Source organism: Hyperolius riggenbachi, chromosome 1, assembly GCF_040937935.1.
Source record: "Hyperolius riggenbachi isolate aHypRig1 chromosome 1, aHypRig1.pri, whole genome shotgun sequence".
Classification (NCBI taxonomy): Eukaryota; Metazoa; Chordata; class Amphibia; order Anura; family Hyperoliidae; genus Hyperolius; species Hyperolius riggenbachi.
Genome location: NC_090646.1, coordinates 417,847,892 through 417,871,536, shown reverse-complemented (window position 1 = coordinate 417,871,536; position 23,645 = coordinate 417,847,892). Strand labels below are relative to the sequence as shown.

The 23,645-nt window shown below is 43.5% G+C and overlaps 1 protein-coding gene across 2 annotated transcripts in view; it reads right to left on the bottom strand.

Moving 5' to 3' along the window:
• The window catches only part of LOC137518513 (annexin A1-like), a 97,659-nt gene that overhangs the window by 8,132 nt on the left and 65,882 nt on the right, over positions 1–23,645 (bottom strand). For both annotated transcript variants that reach the window (XM_068236485.1, XM_068236494.1), the window contains 4 exons: positions 16,067–16,146; positions 13,665–13,721; positions 11,935–12,028; positions 6,491–6,586 (listed from right to left, as the gene is read on the bottom strand). In XM_068236485.1, coding sequence (XP_068092586.1) covers positions 6,491–6,586; positions 11,935–12,028; positions 13,665–13,721; positions 16,067–16,146 — 327 coding nt within the window. The remainder of the gene's footprint in view (positions 1–6,490; positions 6,587–11,934; positions 12,029–13,664; positions 13,722–16,066; positions 16,147–23,645) is intronic.

Below are 23,645 nucleotides of genomic sequence, written 5' to 3'. Positions count from 1 at the left end.
TTTCCATTAGTTTAATGTACCTTGCGATTTGCGATCAGAAGCAAATCGCAAATCGCAGGCTAGTGGAAAAAGGCCCTAATGCTGAGATGAGCGAGAGAAGCACATGCACACCACCACCCAGTGGCCTACCCATAGATTACACATGCAGCTGTGCAGTTTTGCTTTTCCGATCATTTCCTTTCGGTGCAAAGCTCCTATTAGCTGCATAGTCAGACTTTCGAAATGTTACAGTTAGACTTACCGGTAACTGTATTTCTAGACGTCATACGGGACACTGGAGATGTGGCTCCGCCCATCCAATTAGTGGAAACCACCTGAAAGAGTAAAAAGAGTATTAATAGCCCCCACCCTCCCCTGGCTCCTCAGTGTAATGAAAGTAACTTCCAACTAAAACACAGAGAAGAGGAGAGGAAATAAAAGACACCTCAAAAGAAGTGTAACCCATAAACCCCCAATCCAATAGCCGTAAGAGAGTGCGACAGGAATAGAGGTGGGTCGGTGTCCCGTATGACGTCTAGAAATACAGTTACCGGTAAGTCTAACTGTAACATTCTCTAGCCGTCATTAGGGACACTGGAGAGATAAACAAGTAGTCTGAAAAGACATAACTAGGGAGGGCCACAACCCTGGAGCACTACTCTGCCAAAACGACACCGTACTATGCATAGGTCCACAGAACCGTATGGGCAGTAAATTCCCATGCAGAACAATTCTGCCACACAACCGCACTGGCCCTCAGAGCAGGATTGTCAATATCCATTATAATCCTACAGCATACATTTCTAAGATTTCAGCATCTCGAAACCCTCTGCTCTGCATCCACTTATATCCTCTCTACAAGATTTTCAATCTCCACAGCCAGCATAGGTAAAGTGCCGGCCTGTATATCAGACCAATTCGAAACAGGTTTGCAGACCAATTCGAAAGAGGCTCGAAGTCAAAATCAAAACAGACAAAGTCAAAACCGATAGAAAGTCATAATCGCAAGACTGAAAGTCGTAATCGCAAGACTCAAAGTCGTAATCGCAAGACTCAAAGTCGTAATCGCAAGACTCAAAGTCGTAATCGCAAGACTCAAAGTCGTAACCGAAAGACTCAAAGTCATAACCGAAAGTCATAACCGAAAGACTGAAAGTCATAACCGAAAGACTGAAAGTCAAAATCGAAAGACTGAAAGTCATAATCGAAAGACTGAAAGTCATAATCGAAAGACTGAAAGTCATAATCGAAAGACTGAAAGTCATAATCGAAAGACTGAAAGTCATAATCGAAAGACTCGAAGTCATAATCGAAAGACTCGAAGTCATAATCGAAAGACTCGAAGTCATAATCGAAAGACTCGAAGTCAAAATCGAAAGACTGAAAGTCATAATCGAAAGACTGAAAGTCAAAATCGAAAGACTGAAAGTCAAAATCGAAAGACTGAAAGTCAAAATCGAAAGAAAGTCAAAATCGAAAGACTGAAAGTCAAAATCGAAAGACTGAAAGTCAAAATCGAAACAGACTCGAAGTCATAATCAAAAGACTCGAAGTCATAATCGAAAGACTCGAAGTCATAATCGAAAGACTCGAAGTCATAATCGAAAGACTCGAAGTCATAATCGAAAGACTCGAAGTCATAATCGAAAGACTCGAAGTCAAAATCGAAAGACTGAAAGTCAAAATCGAAAGACTGAAAGTCAAAATCGAAACAGACTCGAAGTCATAATCGAAAGACTCGAAGTCAAAATCGAAAGACTGAAAGTCATAATCGAAAGACTGAAAGTCAAAATCGAAACAGACTCGAAGTCAAAATCGAAAGACTGAAAGTCAAAATCGAAAGACTGAAAGTCAAAATCGAAAGACTTAAAGTCATAATCGAAAGACTCGAAGTCATAATCGAAAGACTCGAAGTCATAATCGAAAGACTCGAAGTCATAATCGAAAGACTCGAAGTCATAATCGAAAGACTCGAAGTCATAATCGAAAGACTCGAAGTCATAATCGAAAGACTCGAAGTCATAATCGAAACAGACTCGAAGTCATAATCGAAACAGACTCAAAGTCATAATCGAAATAGACTCGAAGTCATAATCGAAACAGACTCGAAGTCATAATCGAAACAGACTCAAAGTCATAATCGAAAGACTCGAAGTCATAATCGAAAGAGACAAAGTCATAATCGAAAGAGACAAAGTCATAATCGAAAGAGACAAAGTCATAATCGCAACAGACAAAGTCATAATCGCAACAGACAAAGTCATAATCGAAAGACTGAAAGTCGTAATCGAAACAGATTCGAAGTCAAATTCGAAACAAGGGACTCCCTGAAAACTAACCAGAGATTCATTTCTTGAAAGTTTCCATTACCTCTTAATTGTCAATCACCATCGCTTCAGTGCAGGTTTGACAAATCATCATGTTCTAATATTGGGGAAGCCAATTGCTGCAATGGCAACAATTCACCTTCACCCCACCTGCTGCTTAACATTCACAGCTAGATCACATGGACACAGAGGATAGGAGAAAAGAAAAAAATAGATACAGGGAAAATCACTCTCTAATCTTAACCAGCTGGGCGGTATGGACGAGCTCAGCTCGTCCATCACCGCCGGAGGCTGCCGCTCAGGCCCTGCTGGGCCGATTTTCATGAAATAAAGAGCAGCACACGCAGCCGGCACTTTGCCAGCTGCGTGTGCTGCCCGATCGCCGCCGCTCTGCGGCGATCCGCCGCGAGCAGCGGCGAAAGAGGGTCCCCCCAGCCGCCTGAGCCCAGCGTAGCCGGAACAAAAAGTTCCGGCCAGCGCTAAGGGCTGGATCGGAGGCGGCAGACGTCAGGACGTCGGCTGACGTCCATGACGTCACTCCGCTCGTCGCTATGGCGACGATCTAAGCAAAACAAGGAAGGCCGCTCATTGCGGCCTTCCTTGTTTATTCTGGGCGCCGGAGGCGATCGGAAGAACGCCTCCGGAGCGCCCTCTAGTGGGCTTTCATGCAGCCAACTTTCAGTTGGCTGCATGAAATAGTTTTTTTTTTATTTAAAAAAAACCCTCCCGCAGCCACCCTGGCGATTTAATCAGAACGCCAGGGTGGTTAAACATATGAGTGCACATCCCTGCAAAATGTTAGTTTCTGCATCTAGCATAGGAAACAAATGATTCCTTAAGACTGCTCAGGGCTTTCCTTACCCTGAAAGACTCCATTACCTCTTTGTATAAATTGTCAATCACTACAGCACTCATAGATCTAGTGCAGGCTTGACAAATCATCTCGTTATAATACTGGGGAAGCTTAATGTTGCAATAGCAACCTTTTTAGTTTTTGGCTTCTCCAAACATTATCCTATACCTCCCCCGCTTTTACTTTCAGCTTGCTATGATATAGACAGCGGGAAAGGATAAAACACAGGTGAAATCACACTCTAAACTGCATAATATGAGTGTATATCCCTGCAAAAAAACACTATCAGTGCACACACCTCATCTGCTGGAACAGACTAGGAAGCCTCATGCCTGTTATCCCATCTCTCCAGCATGGTCAATGCACTCACCTCTGCTGCTGGAACAGACTGGGAAGCCTCTTGCCTGTGATCCCATCTCTCCAGCATGGTTAATGCACTCACCTCTGCTGCTGGACAGACTGGGAAGCCTCTTGCCTGTGATCCCATCTCTCCAGTATGGTCAATGCAGTCACCTCTGCTGCTGGAACAGACTGGGAAGCCTCTTGCCTGTGATCCCATCTTTCCAGCATGGGGTAGAACAACAGGAGCAGTTCCATTTCTTATGCTGCCTAGTTCTCCTATATTAGACTCCCCCACCAGCGCCAGCTTCCCAACCATCGCTTGTGGCCCAGGGATTTCCTGCATGCGCAGTGCTGCCAAGAGGATGCCAAGCAGCTGGGGGAGAGTCCCACGATCCTTGCCCGCACAAATGCATACGGAGGGCAGAGGGATCGACATCCGAACACCGCGTTCGGCAGAAAACCGGGTGCATAAAGAGACGCCACTTGGCGTTCACACCCAAGCCACCCGGTCTTCTCTTGGCCTCACCACCTAGTGAAGCTAAAAAATAATAAAAACTAAGGGAGCTACTCCTCTTCGGTGTTTCCGGGACGGAAACCAAATTAAACTGGGGAGCCAGGGGAGGGTGGGGGCTATTAATACTCTTTTTACTCTTTCAGGTGGTTTCCACTAATTGGATGGGCGGAGCCACATCTCCAGTGTCCCGTATGACGGCTAGAGAAATAAAGTTTTGTTAGGTTTGGTGGAAGAGAGAGTGTCTGGCATCATGGGGGATATGCTACATTTTTAGGTGGAGATAATTCTAGCGCAAGGAAGGTTATGCTAGGTTTTGTTGGAGGTATGTATAGTTGTACACATGTGCAAAGACTGCCACTCGCAGGGCTCAGGACTCGATCTCTCGGGTGACAGTTCAGGGCTAAGTGCCTATTCCCACTAGCATGTTGCATACTGTATCCGTTTTTCTGGATCCAGATTTCCGCATTGTTTCCGCGAAACACGCAAATTTTGGGCACCAATTTACAGACTGACTCCAACGAAATGCCTATGGGCCCGTTTCCACGAAATGTGATTTTTACAATAGGATGTGATGCAGAAAAGTTATGGATGGCATGTTACAGATTTCTGCAGCATGTATCCGTTCCCCATACGATTGATTGCCACATCCAGATGTCCGTGTTAACATTCGCGGAAACAATTCGGAAACCTGGATCCAGAAAAACAGATGCAGAATTCAACATGCTAGTGGCCCACGGGAATTTGGACGAGGCTATCAATCATTGTATGGGAAAAAGATGCATACTGCAGAAATCTGCAACATGCCATCCATCATTTTTCTGCATTGCGTGGGAAAAAAATCGCGTTTAGTGAAAACGGGCCCATAGGCATTCACTGGAGTCAGTTTGGATGCAGAAATTTGCATCCAGAATCCACGTGCAGTGGAGACAGGCCCAATGTGCTGTGTAGTCATGTCTCTAGTTTGCAGGTTAGTGAAGTGTTCTGTTGCTATGGAGGGGATGGAGGGACAACAGCACAGCACATGCTGGAACGGAAGGGGAAAGGAGGAGGATGATAGCCTTGGCCTGCACTCAGACAAGATGATCGTGCACTCATAGTATAGGTAAACAACAGAATACATTTTATAAAAATCAGGGCCGTGAGGACAGTGAAGGGGTTGGAGGACTGTTAAAGGCATTATGATCCATCATTCCACCTCTGCAGAGCAGCTTGCATACCTATGGTGGCCCTGACAGAGCAATCTACAATGCATATGAAGCCTAATTTCTTTTCCTGTGGATGGAGAGAAGACATAATGCCCACAACAGCCCTCCCACCTTTTCACTGCCCTTACTGCTCAGATTTTTTATAAAATGTATTTTACTGCTTATCAGTACTGACTAGAGGGACACATGCATCCCTAACTGATGTTATCTGTACCCCTAACGGGTGCAATAGAACGATAGCGATGACCGTGAGGCCCTCAAATTAATTTTTACCTTTAGCAAGACTGGTATATTTAGTACAAACTGCTATGGTAGCAGTGACCCTGCCTATTCCCCACCCCCATATGGTTGCCAGTGCTGTTTATTAAGATTAAGATTATTAAGATTTTTATACAAGTAAAGCGTATTGTAATGGTAGCACACATTTTGCAAATCACAAATTATATCTAGAAGAGTCCGCCAAAAACTGAAATAATATAAGGGAACTTGTATTTTCTTGCATGCAATCCCCTTATTGGGCTAGGTTCCGTGATGGTGCCCGTTTATCAGTTTCCCCAATTGTTTATAAAAAATAGGGAGGTAGTGCTGCTGAATGCAACACTGTCCTCATTTCTAGAGTGCTTATCTAAAAAGCATAAAGTAGGTAATGCCCCAATTTATAATGTGATAGCCAGCATCCTAAAGTGACCTTACACTGACTGATTGGTTTTCTTAATCATAAAACAAATTAGTTACCGTAGACATGATTGTTTAAATGAACAATTTTAAGTTAGAACAAATCACCTAGCAAGTGAAAAGGAAATCTAATGATACGCAGTACGGATTATGGAAGGAGATTTCTGTACCCATAGAAATGAACAAACAAACTACATGTAGTTTCTGTCTCTGTTAGGGGAAAAAAACAAACGCTAATTTGAAGTGCCTGCATTTTGAGGAGTAAGTTTGGCACAGATGTTATAGAAAACAATGTGCAAAAAAACCAAAATTGAGTATAACAGCAATCACTGTTATCAGCAACAGTAGCCTTTACCCCAACTAGCCCTGACTCTAATAATAATACATTACTAAACATTAACTAAACATCTTAAAAGTTAAATTGAAGCATAGCACCAATCTTATAATTTTCACGTAGGCTGTATATCTGAGTGAACACTTTTTATAGCATTTTAGTTTAGAAAAATTTACAAGATTTAGAAGAATTTACATTTTTTTCCCTAAATCATAACTTTTTCTAGAATATTTTTCCATACAAAATCTATAAGCTACATACCAATGGCTGTTAAAAGTTTTTCAATGTCTCCTTTAAGTTCCAGATCCAGTGCTTTGTTGACGTCATTCTTACTGTATACTTTGTACCTCTGAAAAACTACAAAGAGAAAATGTATTTTATTTTTTGATGATTCTGTACATTGTACATAATGTAATCTGTAAATCATTAATAAGACCACCAATTCAAGTTTCATGCAGTACTGTTTTTATGCTGTATTATCCCTAGATTTGTTTGCACCATAGTAATATTCCTATAACTCCAACATTTATCTGTTCAATTTCTGATGGATTAAAACCTGCACAATTGCACTACCCTTGCGCTATCACTATCTAAACCCTTATACTTAAAGCGGAACTGTAAATAGATTAAAAACAAACTGTTTCACTTACCTGGGGTTTCTGCAAGCCCCCAGCAGCCATCCTGTCCTGCCACGGTCCTCCACCAGCCTCCGTTCTCCCGGCGCCAGCTACTTTCGGTTTTGCCTCCTGGCCACTGCGCCTGCGCGGCTCTGGCCACGCATATCCTATCTGCGCGTTCCAGTCTGCAATAGCGCATTTGTAGACGGAAACGCGTAGAAAGGATACACGTGGCAAAGCTGCGCTGGCCTCGACTTACACAAGTCGAGGAATGGAGCGGTGGCGGGAGAACGGAGGCTCGTGGAGGACCGGCGTGGGGCAGGATGGCTGCTGGGGGCTTGCAGTAGCCCCAGGTAAGTGAAACAGTTTGTTTTTAACCTACTTACAGTTCCGGTTTAAAGGGAACCTTAACTCTAAAAATACCGGGGGCATTTACCAGCCCCCTGCAGCTATCCTGTGCCCTTGCAGTCACTCATGGCTCCTCCGGTCCCCACCACCAGCTAGTTTAGTTTTTGCTGACTCGGAGGGCCGCCACGCGTACCTTTGTACGCATTGCCACTGGTGCAGGAAGCTATCGCGGACATTAACACGTACATTTTTGCGCATTGCAGGTGCAGGTTACAGGATGGCTGCAGGGGGCTAGTAGATGCCCCAGGTAAGTGAAACTCATTTTTTTTTTTGTAGAGTTAAGGTTCCCTTTAAAGTGGTAGTAAAAAAAACTCAAAAATGCAGCATAACATCTTCTAGGGGAAAAAAAAGTAATTTACTGGTGTAAAATTACTGGAAGCGATGCTAGCTCAACCTTAAGACGAGTACACACACCATACTCCCGCTTGGCGGAACTATGGTGTGTGTATGCGCCTTTAGATGTCAGGCTGAAGGTAATTAGTTTGTCCACCATTGTTGTAATGACAATAGCAATAGGTGTTATTTACTTTGATTCTAATCACCCTGCATCAGCGAGTGGCCAGGAAACCATAAAGTAACATCATTCTTAAAGAGAGTCTGAAGCGAGAATAAATCTCGCTTCAGACCTCCTAAATAGCAGGGGCATTTGTGCCCCTGCTAAAATGCCGCTATCCTGCGGCTGCACGAGGGTCCCTGTCCCCCCAAATCCCCTCCGTAATGCGGGGGAGCGCTTCCGCATTGGGGCAGGGCTAACCGCCGCAGCCTTGCCCCACGCGCGTCTGTCAGCGCGTATCTCCGCCTCTCCCCCGCCCCTCTCAGTCTTCCTTCACTGAGAGGGGCGGGGGAGAGGCGGCGATGCGCCGCTGATAGACGTGACTGGAGGCAGGGCTGCAGCCGTTAGCCCTGCCTCCAGGAGCGACCAAATGCACGACCAAATCGTGCTGGGGTGGGTGTGGGGGTGAAAGGACCCCCTTTGTGCGGCGCGATAGCGGCGGTTTAGCAGGGGCACACGTGCCCCTGCTAACTTTGAGCTCTGAAGCGAGATTTATTCTCGCTTCAGAGTCTCTTTAAGTCCTCCAATTCTATTGCATTGTTAATATTCCTAACATTTCTATAACGCTTTTATCCTGTTGAACTCAAAGCGCTCAAGAGCTGCAGCAAATAAGGCGCCCTTAGCTAAAGGGGCCATCCTGCAGTGTTAGGCGCCCTTAGCTAAAGGGGCCCATCCTGCAGTGTTAGGAAGTCTTGCCCAAGGACTTTCTTACTGAATAGGTACTGACCTCATCAAAGGCAGAGCCCTTAACCAGTACATTATCCAGCCATTTCTATTGTTGCAATAAATCCATGTACTGTTAGCACTCAATTCATAATACTTGTTTGTTTGGTTACTTAATGATTGCACTGGTGGCACCTTATTATTTAATATTTATATTTGCAACTGGATTTGGATTTAATTGTATTTATACTGTATATTTATGAATTTGTATTTGTACTGGGCACTTTTGGGCATAGAGAAAACTATGTAATTACAGTATAATATTGTTATAATAAACCCGGGTATAGTAAACTACCTCTCCAGGTCTCGGTCATTCTCCATTATAAGTCTATGGGAGCAATGCCTGGTATAGTAAAATCGGAGATAATAAAAAGTGGGCGGTGCATGTGTCATATGTCAGTGTGAAACCCAAGGTCTGCTGTTCGCTTCAGGCTGGTTGCAAGTGAGTTGATCATGCCTGATAACATTTGTAAGACAAGAATAACGGCACCGGCACTGGATATAGAGTACTGTACAAATAAGCAGCCTGGGGAAAATGAGGAATAATGTGAACGCTATAAAACAAATTTGGAGACCGCACACAAGGGGCTTCTTAAAGTGACTGTATTAACAGCATACAGAGCAAGCAGAGGCACACAACATGTTTCGGGCGTAGCCCTTCCTCAGGTGTCACAACCTAGGAAGGGCTATGCCAGAAACATGTTGTGTGCCTCTGCTTGCTCTGTATGCTGTTAATAGCCCCTTGTGTGCAGTCTCCAAGTTTTTTCTATTGCAGTGGTCTGCAGGAGTGGTGTACCTGCACCGGCTTCCGGGTCTGGAGTTAGAGACCTGTAAAGGTGGTGTGGTGAGGTGTGGTTGTCTTGCATTGCATAATAATGTAAATGTTAGCAAAAGAGGGTGCAGCGTTACCACTTTGCAATCACTGTCACGGAACAGCTGTGAGAAACGCAGGCGAATCGGGAAGATTGGCGCAGCCGATTTTCTGATCGCTTCCCGGTTAGATTTGCCCAGTCATTGCAGCGATCAGAATGACATTTCTTCTTTTAAAAGACAGCTTGTTTTCCTTTCACCAAATGGCAGGAAGCCTTCAGCAGGGAAGTGTCCCAGGCACCCAGCTGTGTTAAGGGCCTATCCATCAGATAAAGCCAGGTAGGAGCTTGACCAAACCAATTTAAAGGAGAGAGAGCAGGACTCCTCTGCCCCGATCTCAGCAGGGAAGCTGACACTTGGCTCTGCTGTTTTAGCTTCAAAGACTCCCAGCTGAGTCCTTTACCTAGAACTGACCTGCTGTAACTCTTAGATGTCTATAATAATCCATAAACTGCTATATTTGTCATATTTCTTGTGTTGCAAAGCTGCCAGGCCCTACAAACTCGCAGAGTGTGTCGGACCTTGCCTGGCACTGAGAAGATTCCAGAACATTCTGAGTTATGGACTGTCCGTTAGGCAGTTACAAAATAACCTGGTGATACAACGGGGTCATACCCCTCGTGTTTGGTATCATTGTGCTGGATAAATCCGGAATGACCTGAAAATTTTATTAAATTTACCTTGACCTGTACAGTTCTGTGAGATAGAGCCCATATATGGTTAGATATGGTTTTGGTCACCAGGAGAAGGGGGAGGGCTCATCTCATGTTCTAAGGGGGTCTGTGGTTCCCGCCTCACTCCCTCTTACTGTGTCAGAGGTATAAAAATGGCAGAGGACCCAAAATCAATGTCCTCAACTTTGAAACATCATCCCAATCACATCCTTGCCAGCTTGAGGGCATGCTGGCATTCGGCTTGTTTGGACTTTGACGGTGAGTTGCCTGATTCTGAAACCAAGGACTTAGCATTTCTTTTCCAAAAGGACACTTTCACCTGAGCTTAAGTATCTGTTTATTCCTTCCCTTATTTTTATTTTCATACTGCGCTATTATTGTCTCTATAATTGTTGATTTTCTGTATATATTAATTATTAATATTGCATTTATAATAAAAGACTTCTAAAAGTCATTTATTTGTTCAGCTACCCCTGCTATTCAGCCGCACAAACCGAATTCTAGCTTCTGAAGATCACTACTGAGAATTGTTATTACTCAGAACAGGGTGTATTTTAACTGTTTTTATTTGCAGGTCTAGAGTCAGCCAGTCAGTGGGCTTCTCTGTCCCATGTTAACAGAGATTGTGGCAGCCTAGTATTTTGTGTTTAATAGATCGCACGCCCCCCTCTGGTCTGTCTGCTGCCATAATTCCAGCGGTTTCAGCTCATCGATTGTGTCCACGAGATTGCATGGTCTGTGTGCTGAAACCGATTGGAGGGCATTGTGCAGCCTGTCCACTAGGGAAAGTGTGACAGTCACCAATAAAAGTATTGTCCCAGTCTTCCCACTGTATTGTATGCACTCCCGTGGATCTATTCTCTTGTTAGCGATGATGCTCCTGGTAGCGTGTGGAGCACAGTACAGGCTACATTCACTTGTACTGCAGATCAGAGCAGGCCTACTCACTGCAAAACTAAGGAGAGTGGAGAGGAAAATGCTAAGTCCAGCCCTTGGAGGTATCAGAGCCATTCGTATTACAGATGCGAATGGCTTATGATAAATGACTGCATTTTGAAAAGAGGCTTCATGATTGGCTCAAGTGCGAGCAGAGAGTTATGCAGGACACATGCTGCAAGTCCCGCCCACAGAGGTATCTGAGCCAGTCACAGAAAGCGAGTCAGTCACTGCTGCATACTGTACCAGAAGTTTGTCCAGCCTGGCTATGCAGCCCTAAGATATACTCAACCTACATATATAATAAAATATTGGTAATGTTACTGATATTCTACTATTGCCTACTGTAAACCAACTCTCACATGAACACCCACCTGCCTACCCCACCAATGCCTAAAACTAACCCTCCCCTGTACACTGCTAAATGAAACTGCTAATCTGGTCTGCTGATAAATCCTGCTGCTAAGTACCATGTGCCATGATTATACAGCTGGTGCTGCCATGTAATTATCCTCTATGGGGTGCTAAAATGACCTGACATAGCCACAAATGTGTATGAGAGATTTTCTAGGTGAGAATTTATTTGAAGAGACCAAAGATTTTGTATGCGGTTCAAAAATGATTGTGAATTGTTAGCTACACCATCGTGAAATTATTTGAAAATGCTGTCTTTTTGATGTATGTAAGTATTTGATTTTATTTGGTCAACAGTATAACAGTCATCTCTTTAGAGATCTCTTACATCTTTTGTAAGTTAGGCCCCGTTTCCAATAGAGTGCCGTATTTGTTTTGGCAAGGCAATGGGGATTCGGATGCAATGTTCAAAAAATTGATGAGGGCACAATTTCGGGAGGCTGTCATTTTTAAGAGTGGGCAACGGTTTGGACCCGGTGTAAACGAGGCCTCAGACTAACTCATCCTCACCTCTTTGGAGATGAGCACAGCTTCGACTGGTCAGGATATTGATGAAGACAGATACGTCTGTACCCTTCCTCTTTTCACCAGCTTCATAGAGATCCTAGGACAAAAGGGTAAAAATGTTATGGAGCATCTGGACCATTATTGCTCAGGGTTAGAAACCCATACTGATTGGGCTCGGAATTCAATATACAACACCAGCTTACATGGATGACAAGAGATTAAAAGTGGACAGGGGGTGGCATATTGTTTTTATGTATACTTTCACTTTAATTTTCAAAATGTTCACCAATACAAAATATCTCTTGTAGATTGAAAGGGATACTGTAGGGGGGTCAGGGGAAAATGAGTTGAACTTACCCGGGGCTTCTAACGGTCCCCCGCAGACATCCTGTGTTGGCGCAGCCACTCACTGATGCTCCGGCCCCGCCTCCGGTTCACTTCTGGAATTTCAGACTTTAAAGTCTGAAAACCACAGCGCCTGCGTTGCCGTGTCCTCGATCCCGCTGATGTCATCAAGAGCGCACAGTGCAGGCCCAGTATGGTCTGTGTCTGCGCAGTACACTCCTGGTGACATCAGCGGGAGCGAGGACACGGGCGTGCAGGCGCAGTGGTTTTCTGACTTTAAAGTCAGAAATTCCAGAAGTGAACTGGAGGCGGGGCCGGAGCATCGGTGAGTCGCTGCGCCAACACAGGATGTCTGCGGGGGACCATTTGAAGCCCCGGGTAAGTTCAGCTCATTTTCCCCCGACCCCCCTACAGTATCCCTTGAAGCAAGAGGATGGTGATGAGCAAACAAAAAACTGCCATAATTCCAAACTGTCCTGCATTGTATGAGTTTTCTCACCAGTTCTTGCAAACACTTAATTTTTTACATTGTATTTTGGGTTGTAATCTTTCAAATGTGTCCCTGACCTCTACAATAATTTTGGTAACAGTGGCATGCTTATTGGTTTTGTAACTACAATGGAAATAATTGTCAATTTGCATGGCAAAAATGACTCATTTTCATGAAGGTTCAGTAGAGTTACCCTCAACCAGCAGTCTCAACCGACCAGCACAAATTGCCAGCAATACTCACAGTGGTGAAGGCTCCCCCAAGGTTAATATACTTACAATTACTGTATTTCAACATTTAATACTGAGTTTATGGTATGAACATAGAGTTGGGTAGGGTACTGTATTATCTAAGCCTATTTTTAATATTGAGTCTTAGCAACCAGAAAGCACATTTATCTAGTATCAGCCAATCCCCGTCAGTGCTGGAAATGTAGCTTATTATCCTCAGTCTCTGAGAGTGCTGAGGGAACAACTGCAAGCTTTGCTGTGACAGCTGTTGGCCATTCAGGATTTCTTGCAATCTCCTAAATAAGACTTATGCTGGAAATACACGGCTGGATTCTGAGTCATTTAGGTGGTTCGATAGATCATTTCGGACAGGTCCGATCTCCCGCCCGATCGATTCTGTGCTCGATTCTGTATTGGGGACAATGGAAAAAGATAAGAAAATGAGCAGAAGAGAATCGCCCGCAAATTCAAGTGGCAAAAACGATCGGGCGCAGAATCGAGCGCCAGAATCGACCCATGTATTCCCAGCATTAGACTCAGAGCTTTACTGGCTAAAATTGAAAACTTTTATAAAATGAAAAAAAGACTGCAGTCTTGGTCTCAGTTCTGCATCACCAGATAAATGAATGCCAAATAACCTATGTCACATTGTTTAACGATTGCCTTACCCTTGCATCATTATCCACAAGATCAACGTTTAATTGAGTATCTTCACTCCTTTTAGCCTATGAGATATTAAAAGAAATGATTTAGTATTTGCCAGAATACTACAAATCATATTTAGAGGACATGACAAAACTATGTCCCATTCCTAGGCAAATAAACAAAAATATAAACGTAACAAGGAGAACAAAGCTTGGCACTAGATGCAGGCAGCATATGGTCAGACTGATGGTGCTTATCCGGGTCATGTGCTGCTTAAAGTCATATGCAAATGTTAAAGAAGAAGCAGAAAGAGGCACTATGCCCTCAAACACCTTATTTATTCAGTCGGGCAGCACATACAGCAGCTTCAAGTGGGGGTTAGATGGCTGGCCTGACAGCCATTTTGTGTATTAACATATCATTAGAGGCACTAACCTCTGATGTGCTTTTGATGATGCGGTAATACGCGAAATGGCTGTCAGTCCAGTGACCTACCCCCACTTGAACCTGCTAAATGGGATGCCCCCAGTATAGACCATTGAGGAGCACTAGAAGATGTGCATATGAACTGTCATCCTGCTTAGAGGAGCCACCTCTTGGAGTACCCACCAGTTTGCAAAACAAAAAAACAAGAGGCCTACTTAGATATCAACATTTATTGAAGGACCTTACAAACAACCACATACAATAACCTTACCCTTCCATAAAAAAGTGATAAGGCCGTGCATTGTCTTGATATCAGTTGATATTCCATCCAAACAACACATTCACACTAGCAAAAACTTGGATTGCTCTCCTAGATTATTGCAGTTCATAGGGACTCAAATGAGTGTGATCCAGGTAATTGCACCACTGTTATCAAACTAAACAGTTCCAAACTGTTGCATCCAGCACTGAACAGTTAATAGCTGATGGAATGAGCAAGTCCACACTTGGAAACAAAGCTCCAGCACTAATTTATCTAAGGTATTGTTTTAAAGGAAACATCCATATCCCTCTCAGTTAAGGTTCCCTTTAAGGAACTTGTTCAGCGAGTCCAAGACTATTAACCCTTGTGAGATGGTTGGTTGCCATCATCATTCCATCGGCTATTAACTTGAGTGCACAGTGCCTCTTTCTGCTTCTTTTTCAACGTAGACAAAAATATCAACGTATATGATTTATGAGGAAGGTCTGTGTTAAATTTGAATTCCAGGCAACAATCCAAACAACAGAGAAAGTTAAATACTCCTACACCAGTATGTTTAAAGGGTAACATTGTGTCAGTTTACAAAAAAAAAGGAAAATTCTATGCATTGCAAGGCTTGCAAACTCATTTACACACATAAATACACATATGTAATATATATGTATATTTATCTTGTTTTGTGTACAATATAAGCTTGACCGCACTATATGTTCCTTCCATACATTTCTAACAGAAAATGCTAAATGAATTGGTCACCATCTACTACAATCACTTGTTTGGCCAAGCGGACAAAAAAAAAAAAATGTATCTGCTCAGGACAGCTTATTGTTCATGCAGGTGATTAGTTTCTCTGGGAGTTTTGTAGCTATAATTTCATAAAAGTGCATTGTAAGCTTACAGTCAGTTTGAAATCCATAGCTGCCTGCAACTTGGAATGGAAAGATAATACAGTATGTATTAATGGTCAATTCACAAAGTCACTGTAAAGTTATCAATTCCTTTCTTATGTCATTTATTCTATTATTTCAATCTCATTGGCTCCTGACCCCATGATTGCTGTGAGCCAATCACAGCAATCGCTGCTCTTAAAAGGGCACTAATGGCTCTGGTCTTAAAGAGCCGTCAGATTCGCATGGTGAAACAGAAGTTGAAAAAAGATCGATAAAAGGGAAAGGGAATTAAATAAGGCCCAAAGGCTGTTGCATTACAACACATCCCAGTACTCTCCCCCGCCGCAGCTCAGTGTAACGAGTATATGGGGCCTAACACACTATGGCGACGGAAGTAGCTAATCAACACTAGGCTGCAGCAAACTTTGCAGTGTGTTGCCACATGATTCATGCATTCTGTACAGATTATGCCTGTCTGTGGCGATGCAGTAAGTGTAAATGCCCTATCGAGCTATTGGCCAGCGCGCAGGTGCAGAGAGATGAAATGTCAGTGATGTACTTCCTGTCCAACAGAGCGGGAGGGGGGTCAGAACTATGCATATTCATATTACACATGCGCATATTACCCTGTCAGCACACTCTGCCGAAGAGTAATATGCATGAGGGAATGGTGTGGTGCGATCGTCTTTCTTTGAGCTCTTCTGCTGCAGGATGATCACACTGTATAAAATGTGTAACTAGCCTGAAAGCAAAAAAAAAAAGCTTGAAAGTAGTCAGATTTGAAGAGATGATGTTTGCCAGGACTTCAGCTGTACAGTACAGGCTAATTAAACATATTCCAACATACCTCTATAATTGAAAGCAAAGCTTTTTGGAAATGACCAGATGTATCTGAAGCTATATCCTTTGCCAGCTCATTTTTATACACTGCAACATAAAAAATGAAAACTCAGCATAGGGTTTTAACATTCTATTAATGATAATAAAAACTGTGTTATGCTATGGTAGCACCAGATCATTTTCCTTTAGTTGATTTGTCAGATGACATCTAGTGGAGTTTGAAAGAGGGGAAGGAGAGTCCGGGATAAAGGTTGGGATAACTCCTTGAGTATCCCAGATGCACTTGTTGACCTATCTAACATGGGGTCCTAATCAAGTAGTGAGTGCCCTATTTACGGGGTGTGGTGGAGGTTCACTGCCTGCAAAACGTTTTCTGGATAAAGACTCATTATTTCAATTGCAGTGTCCAGGCTGCTCTAAGCATGGGAATCAGTGAGACAAAGAGATGGCCCGAATGGTTCACCGGCTAATGGTTCCCGGCGAACTTCCGTGGTTCACGTTCGCAGAGAACCGCAAACTTTTCCGGAAGTTTAATATATAAAAGGCAGGCAGCGTCAGGCATTGGACTCACTCGTGTGCCTGCAGTAATTAGAGAAGGGACAGCTGCTGCAGACTCATAGGGAAAGCTTAGTTAGGCTCTTGTAGGCTTGTTAGCTTGCTCCTTGCTGATTCTTATTGCAAAAAAGCACCCCTCAACAGCTCTTTTGAGAGCTAATCTTGTTCTTGTGATCTATTTTTTTTTGTGTGTGGCCCACTTGCATTATATACAGCCCTGTCAGTCAGTCGCAGCTGGACTTTGGCCCCTTGGTGGTAATTACTACTGTGCCAGGTGCAGATTTGTAATACCCAGCACTGCATATAACTACCTGTTATTCACAGTGCACTCACCTACCTACGTGAGCACACATAGTGTCACTGTGCCTGTCCGGTACCTGTCTGTGTATGACAGGTGCACATTGTAATACCCATCACTGCATATACCTACCTGTTGTTCACTTCAGTGCACCCACCTACCTACATGAGCGCACGCAGTGTCACTGTGCCTGTCCGCTACCTGTCTGTGTGTGACATGTGCACAATATAATACCTATCACTGCAAATACCTACCTGTTGTTCACTTCAGTGCACCCACCTACCTACGTGAGCGCACGCAGTGTCACTGTGCCTGTCCGGTACCTGTGTGTGTGTGTGTGTGTGTGTGTGTGTGACAGGTGCACATTTGTAATACGCTGTGTAATACCACTATGAGCATACATGTTAACTGCGCCTGTGTGACAGCTGCACATTGTATTGTAATACCAGTCAATGCATACCTTTCACTGCATCTGTGACTGCACATTGTATTATACCTGGCAGTCAGTGCATACCTTTCACTTGAATGGATGGCAGACTAGCCCTCCCTAACAGATTCTCGTTAAAGGATTTAAAATTGATTCATCTCATATACAGCAGGGCCTCGAAAGTCCTCCTGTATTGTTATTTTTTGTCACTACCTCGGGACTTGCATGCTATGCCTGCTGCCTTCCTCGGATGTGTGGTGGTAGCCGTTTCTCAGGCTCCAACTCCAGACCAGAACCGCACCCTGACTCCCCGGCCGTACGCTTTCTTTAACAATGGTAGAGAAAGAACCATCGACAGTATGAGCAGCGATGGACTACTGGGTGCGCAGGCTTGACCTGTGGCTAGAGCTGTCACAATTTGCCACCCAACTTCTGTCTTGCCCTACCTCAAGCGTCCTGTCAGAAAGGACCTTCACGCAGCTGGAGGCATTGTCACTGAGAAGAGAAGTCGCCTAAGTCACAAAAGTGTTCAGTGCCTCGTCTTTATTAAAATGAATGAGGCATGGATCCCGGAAGGCTACTGCCCGTTCGAAGACTAAGTCAGTTCCCACACACAGCATCTCTGCCTGCACGCCGTGTGACTGCCTGCCCCAAGACTAAGTCGCTCCCCACACAGCATCTCTGCCTGCAGGCCGCTTGACTGCCTTCTCCGCCACCACCAACAGGGTCCAGGACTCCAGGCGGATACCTGAATTTTTAAGGCCGCTGCTAGCAGCGGCCACTATAATAATTTTTCTGGTGCGTGTATATGGCTGCGTAATTTTTCTGGCTGCATCGCAGCTGCAACAACGACACAAAAGGCATGTACATGTGTCAATTCCCCTTCGTGATCGTTACCTTGCCGTGGTGAAGGGGCTTGCGTATCACAATGAAGCAATGACCGCCAGCTATATGAGTGTCTAGGGGGGGCACCCAAGATAATAAGGTCATTGCTTCATTGTGGACAGACCAAATTTGATCAGCTGTACAGTCACTGTTGTTCTGTCATTGAGCTACCACAGCCCGGCGACCATATGGGCTTAAAAACCGCCACAGCCTGCACTCTCGCCATGGTGCGCACCAGTCCAGCATGGCCGTCACTACACAAACAGTTGTTTGCGGTGCGTTACACAGTGAGTTTGGTGTGTCAGTGTGAAGCAGTACTCTAATTACACTCCCTGATTGATGTATACACATGCAAGATGTTTTAAAGCACTTTAGGCCTGCAATTTAGCATTCAATGTGATTTCTGCCCTTAAAACGCTGCTTTGCATCAAATCCAGATTTTTCCCCGGGACTTTTGGCGTCTATCCCACTCATCCATGCAAAAACTCAGATATTAGACCCCTTGAAACATCTTTTCCATCACTTTTGTGGTCAGCATAAGTGTTTCTAGTTTTCAAAGTTCGCCTCCCAATTGAAGTCTATTGCGGATCGCGAAAGTTCACGCGAACCGAACTTTTGCGGAAGTCGGAAAAATCGGAGGTTCGGACCATCTCTAACTGTCATCCACATTGATTGTGTGCTGATAATTGTGGCCCATCTGTTTTTTTTTTATTAGAACTCTTTTTGGTGTTTATAGAGGTGCACCACCAGATTCACATACTTATATTTTGTTGTCAGCAAAGTATGATTGTTTTTACATTTTTTTCTAGAACACTTTAACCATTTCAGCCCGCGGGGATTTTTCACCTTATGCATCAGAGCAATTTTCACCTCCCATTCATTCACTAATAACTTTATCACTACTTATCACAATTTATTGATCTATATCTTGTTTTTTCCGCCACTAACTAGGCTTTCTTTGGGTGGTACATTTTGCTAAGAATTATTTTTTTTAAAAAATGCATTTTAACAGGATTAATAAGAAGAAAATGGAAAAAATTCATTATTTTTCTGTTTTCGGCCATTATAGCTTTAAAATAATCCACGCTACTATAATTAAAACCTATGTATTTTTTTTGTCCGTATGTCTCGGTTATTATACCATTTAAATTTTGACCCTATTACAACGTATGGCGCCAATATTTTATTTGGAAATAAAGGTGCATTGTTTCCGTTTTGCGTCCATCACTATTTACAAGCTTATAATTTAAAAAATGTTCGTAGTATACCCCCTTCAAATGCATATTTAAAAAGTTCAGACCCTTAGGTAACTATTTATGTCTTTTTTTTTTTATTGTTTTTTTTTTTTCCATTAAACATTTAATTTGGGTAATATTTTGGTGTGGGAAATAAACAGTTAATTTTTAATGTTGTTATATGTGTAAATTGTAATGTAAAAAATGTTCTTTTACTATTTGGCCACAAGATGGCCACCTTCAGTTTTTTTCCCCTCCTTGTGCTTCTCGCTAAGCGGAAGCTTAAGGGGGATGTGGAAATTTTGTCGCGCAGAAAGACTGAAGCCTCTTGTAAGAGCGCTTCGGTTTTTCGGCAGGGGACACGGATCTATGATCGGGACCCATTTTCCCGTTCATTGATCTCAGGGCTACCGGGGGACACCACGGGGGCGCGTCCGCGATTGCACGCGGGGGCGCGCCGAAGCGCGGCACCGCAGCAGAGCAGCCGCCCGGAAGTGAGCTTTACGTCTGGGTGGCAAAAATGGTTAAGGGAATCTGTCATGAGATAAAGAGGCTGCCATATTCAGTTCCTTTTAAAGAATACCAGTTTCCCTGGCTTTTCTGTTTATCTTTCTGGCCTCAGTAGTGTCTGGATAATACACCTGAAACAAGCATATGGCCACTCCAGTCAGACTTCAGTCAGAACACCAACTTCTTCAGGGTCTATGGCTAAAAGTAATAGAGGCAGAGGATCAGCAGGACAGCCAGGCAATTTGTATAGTTAAGGGGACTCCGACCAGTACTGCAAAGTACTTAAAGAGAACCTGAAGTGAAAATTAAACATCAAAACATACATACAAACGTCAAACTTACCTCCTGTGTAGACCCCTCATCAATTCCTTTCTCCTCTCCTGCGTCCCGTTTGTCCACTGTGATCAATGGATTTCTCTATCCTCCGTATTGAAAATGGCCATTACCCTATAATAGCTTCTTGGTCAGCACACTGTTAAACTGTAATATCGCCAACTTGAGCCATAGGGAAACCTGGACATTACCTTGCACATTCAGTTATAACTGACAGCTGCTGATATAACTGACAGCAACAAGAAAATAATGCGCTTCTGAGAGGAACTGACGGTGAGGTAAGTATTTAATATTCATTTGCAGCTAATTCATGGGTTTATTTTAAATAATTTATTTTAAATAATTTTACTCAGTTCAGGTTCCCTTTAAAGACCGTTCTGTAGCTTGTGCTTTCCTCTTTCATTTGATGCCTGTATTGCCGTTCTACACCAAATAGTTTTTGTTCGTTTTCAATTTAAATATTGTGGCTGCCATCTTGGCTATGTTATGGGTCACCCCTGTCCAGAGGAGTAATCTTCTATAAAGCCCCATACACAGGCTCAACAGCGGTCTTTTATGCAGCACAATTATCAAACAACTTTTCTCGTGAAACAAGTTGAAACAACCCAAAAAAATAGTTTACCTGTTGGATCAGTCTTATCAGCTGTGTGAACAATAGCAAACAACTTTTTTTGGTTTTTGGCTGTTTCCAGTGTTGATCGGATACCTCATTATCCTATTCGAGTTTGGTCGAATTCGGATAGTAAACTATCCGAATTCACTCGAAGTTCGATATTCGAGTTAATCGAATATCCAATTCGAACTCGGATATCCGACGTCACTATCCGAGTCTGTATTCGAGTAAAATATTCGAGCTTGCCTTAAATAGCTTTTAAAACTTGTATTGGAGGTCAATGATGCATGAAACCACCCTTTTTATGAAGAAAAACATCAAGTGATTAAGTGGTGATGTAGTAGTTATAAAAAAGGTATCAAAAATAGTAAATTAACTTCATGAAAAGTGTTTGCATGAGAAGGTGTGTCCAAAATGGTTGTAAGTTGGAAGTCTTCATTTACGTCGTCTTCATCTTCTTCTTCTATATCTTCTTCTTCTATATCTTCTTCTACTCAAATCTTCTTCATCTTCTACTTCTTGTATGATCTTCAATTATCTTTTTCTTCTTTTATATCTTCTTCTATATCTTCTTCTTCTTCTATATCTTCTTCTTCTTTGTCTTCTTCTTCTATATCTTCTTCTTCTTTGTCTTCTTCTTCTATATCTTCTTCTTCTTCGTCTTCTTCTTCTATATCTTCTTCTTCTTCTATATCTTCTTCTTCTTCTATATCTTCTTCGTCTTCTACTTCTATATCTTCTTCTTCTATGTCTTCTTCTTCTATATCTTTTTCTTCTTCTTCTTCCTCTTCTTCTCTATACTTATATTATGTGTCTTGGTTTTCCTTTCTTTTGTAATATTTTTTTTAATTCATTTGTGGAAATATTTTATTTTAATAACACCATAGTTATATTTGTGTTGATGGCATAATAGGTACAAGTGGTACATTGCAAGCCACAGTGCCTTTTTCTGTGTACCCTGGCGGTGGTAAAGCACAGACATCAGCAGGAGGAGGAAGTGGTTGCAGCTATTGTAGTGTGGTAATAGCTGGTAGGAGAGTGTGTGGCAGCAGAAAATAGTTCTTCTTCTGTTCTCCCTGGCAGTGGTAGCAGCACACAGACAGCGGAAGCTCAATGCAGCTACAGGAGGAGGAGTAGTGTGTGTCAGGCAGTGTGATGTGACTGACATAATAGGCCCTGGTTCCTAGCGGTGGTACCAGGGCCGTAAATGAACATCATGAGGTTCCAGACAGCGGGCATGAAGCCCACATTGTGTCCAATACACAATTGGGACAGCACAGTTTTCAACCCGGACACCTCTAAAATAATTTATTTTATTTTTTTTTTCAAAATAATGCAGCTATTTGTGAGCGTAAATAGCTGGTGGCGCATTGGCAGCAGCACCTTGTAATGTGTTCCCTGGCAGTGGAAATACAGCAGGAGGAAATACAGCAGCAGGCAGTGTAAGGAGGTTGAGTGTGTGGCAGACTGGCAGCAGGCAGGAGGGCAGGCAGCGAGACATAATAAGCCCTGGGTCCCAGCGGTGGTTCCAGGGCCGTAAATAAACACCATGAGGTTCCAGACAGCGGTCATGAAGCCCACATTGTGTCCAATACACAATTGGGACAGCACAGTTTTCAACCCGGACACCTCTAAAATAATTTAATTATTGTTTTTTTTTCAAAATAATGCAGCTATTTGTGAGCGTAAATAGCTGGTGGCGCATGGGCAGCAGCACCTTGTAATGTGTTTCCTGGCAGTTGAAACATACAGACAGCAGGAGGAAATACAGCAGCAGGCAGTGTGAGGAGGTTGAGTGTGTGGCAGACTGGCAGCAGGCAGGAGGGCAGGCAGCGAGACATAATAGGCCCTGGGTCCTAGCGGTGGTTCCAGGGCTGTAAATAAACACCATGAGGTTCCAGACAGCGGTCGTGAAGCCCACATTGTGTCCAATACACAATTGGGACAGCACAGTTTTCAAACCGGACAACTCTAAAATAATTAAATTATTGTTGTTGTTTTTTTTAAATAATGCAGCTATTTGTGAGCGTAAATAGCTGGTGGTGCATGGGCAGCAGCACCTTGTAATGTGTTCTCTGGCAGTGGAAACATACAGACAGCAGGAGGAAATACAACAGCAGGCAGCGTGAGGAGGTTGAGTGTGTGGCAGATTGGCAGCAGGCAGCAGGCAGGAGGGCAGGCAGCGAGACATAATAGGCCCTGGGTCCTAGCGGTGGTTCCAGGGCCGTAAATAAACACCATGAGGTTCCAGACAGCGGTCGTGAAGCCCACATTGTGTCCAATACACAATTGGGACAGCACAGTTTTCAACCCGGACACCTCTAAAATAAGTAAAAAAAAAATTTCAAAATAATGCAGCTATTTTTTAGCGTAAATAGCTGGTGGCGCATGGGCAGCAGCACCTTTTAATGTGTTCCCTGGCAGTGGAGACACAGACAGCAGGAGGAAATACAACAGCAGGCAGCGTGAGGAGGATGAGTGTGTGGCAGACTGGCAGCAGGAGGGCAGGCAGCGAGACATAATAGGCCCTGGTTCTTAGCGGTGGTACCAGGGCCGTAAATGAACACCATGAGGTTCCAGACAGCGGTTGTGAAGCCCACATTGTGTCCAATACACAATTGGGACAGCACAGTTTTCAACACGGACACCTCTAAAATAATTTAATTTTTTTTTTTCAAAATAATGCAGCTATTTTTGAGCGTAAATAGCTGGTGGCGCATGGGCAGCAGC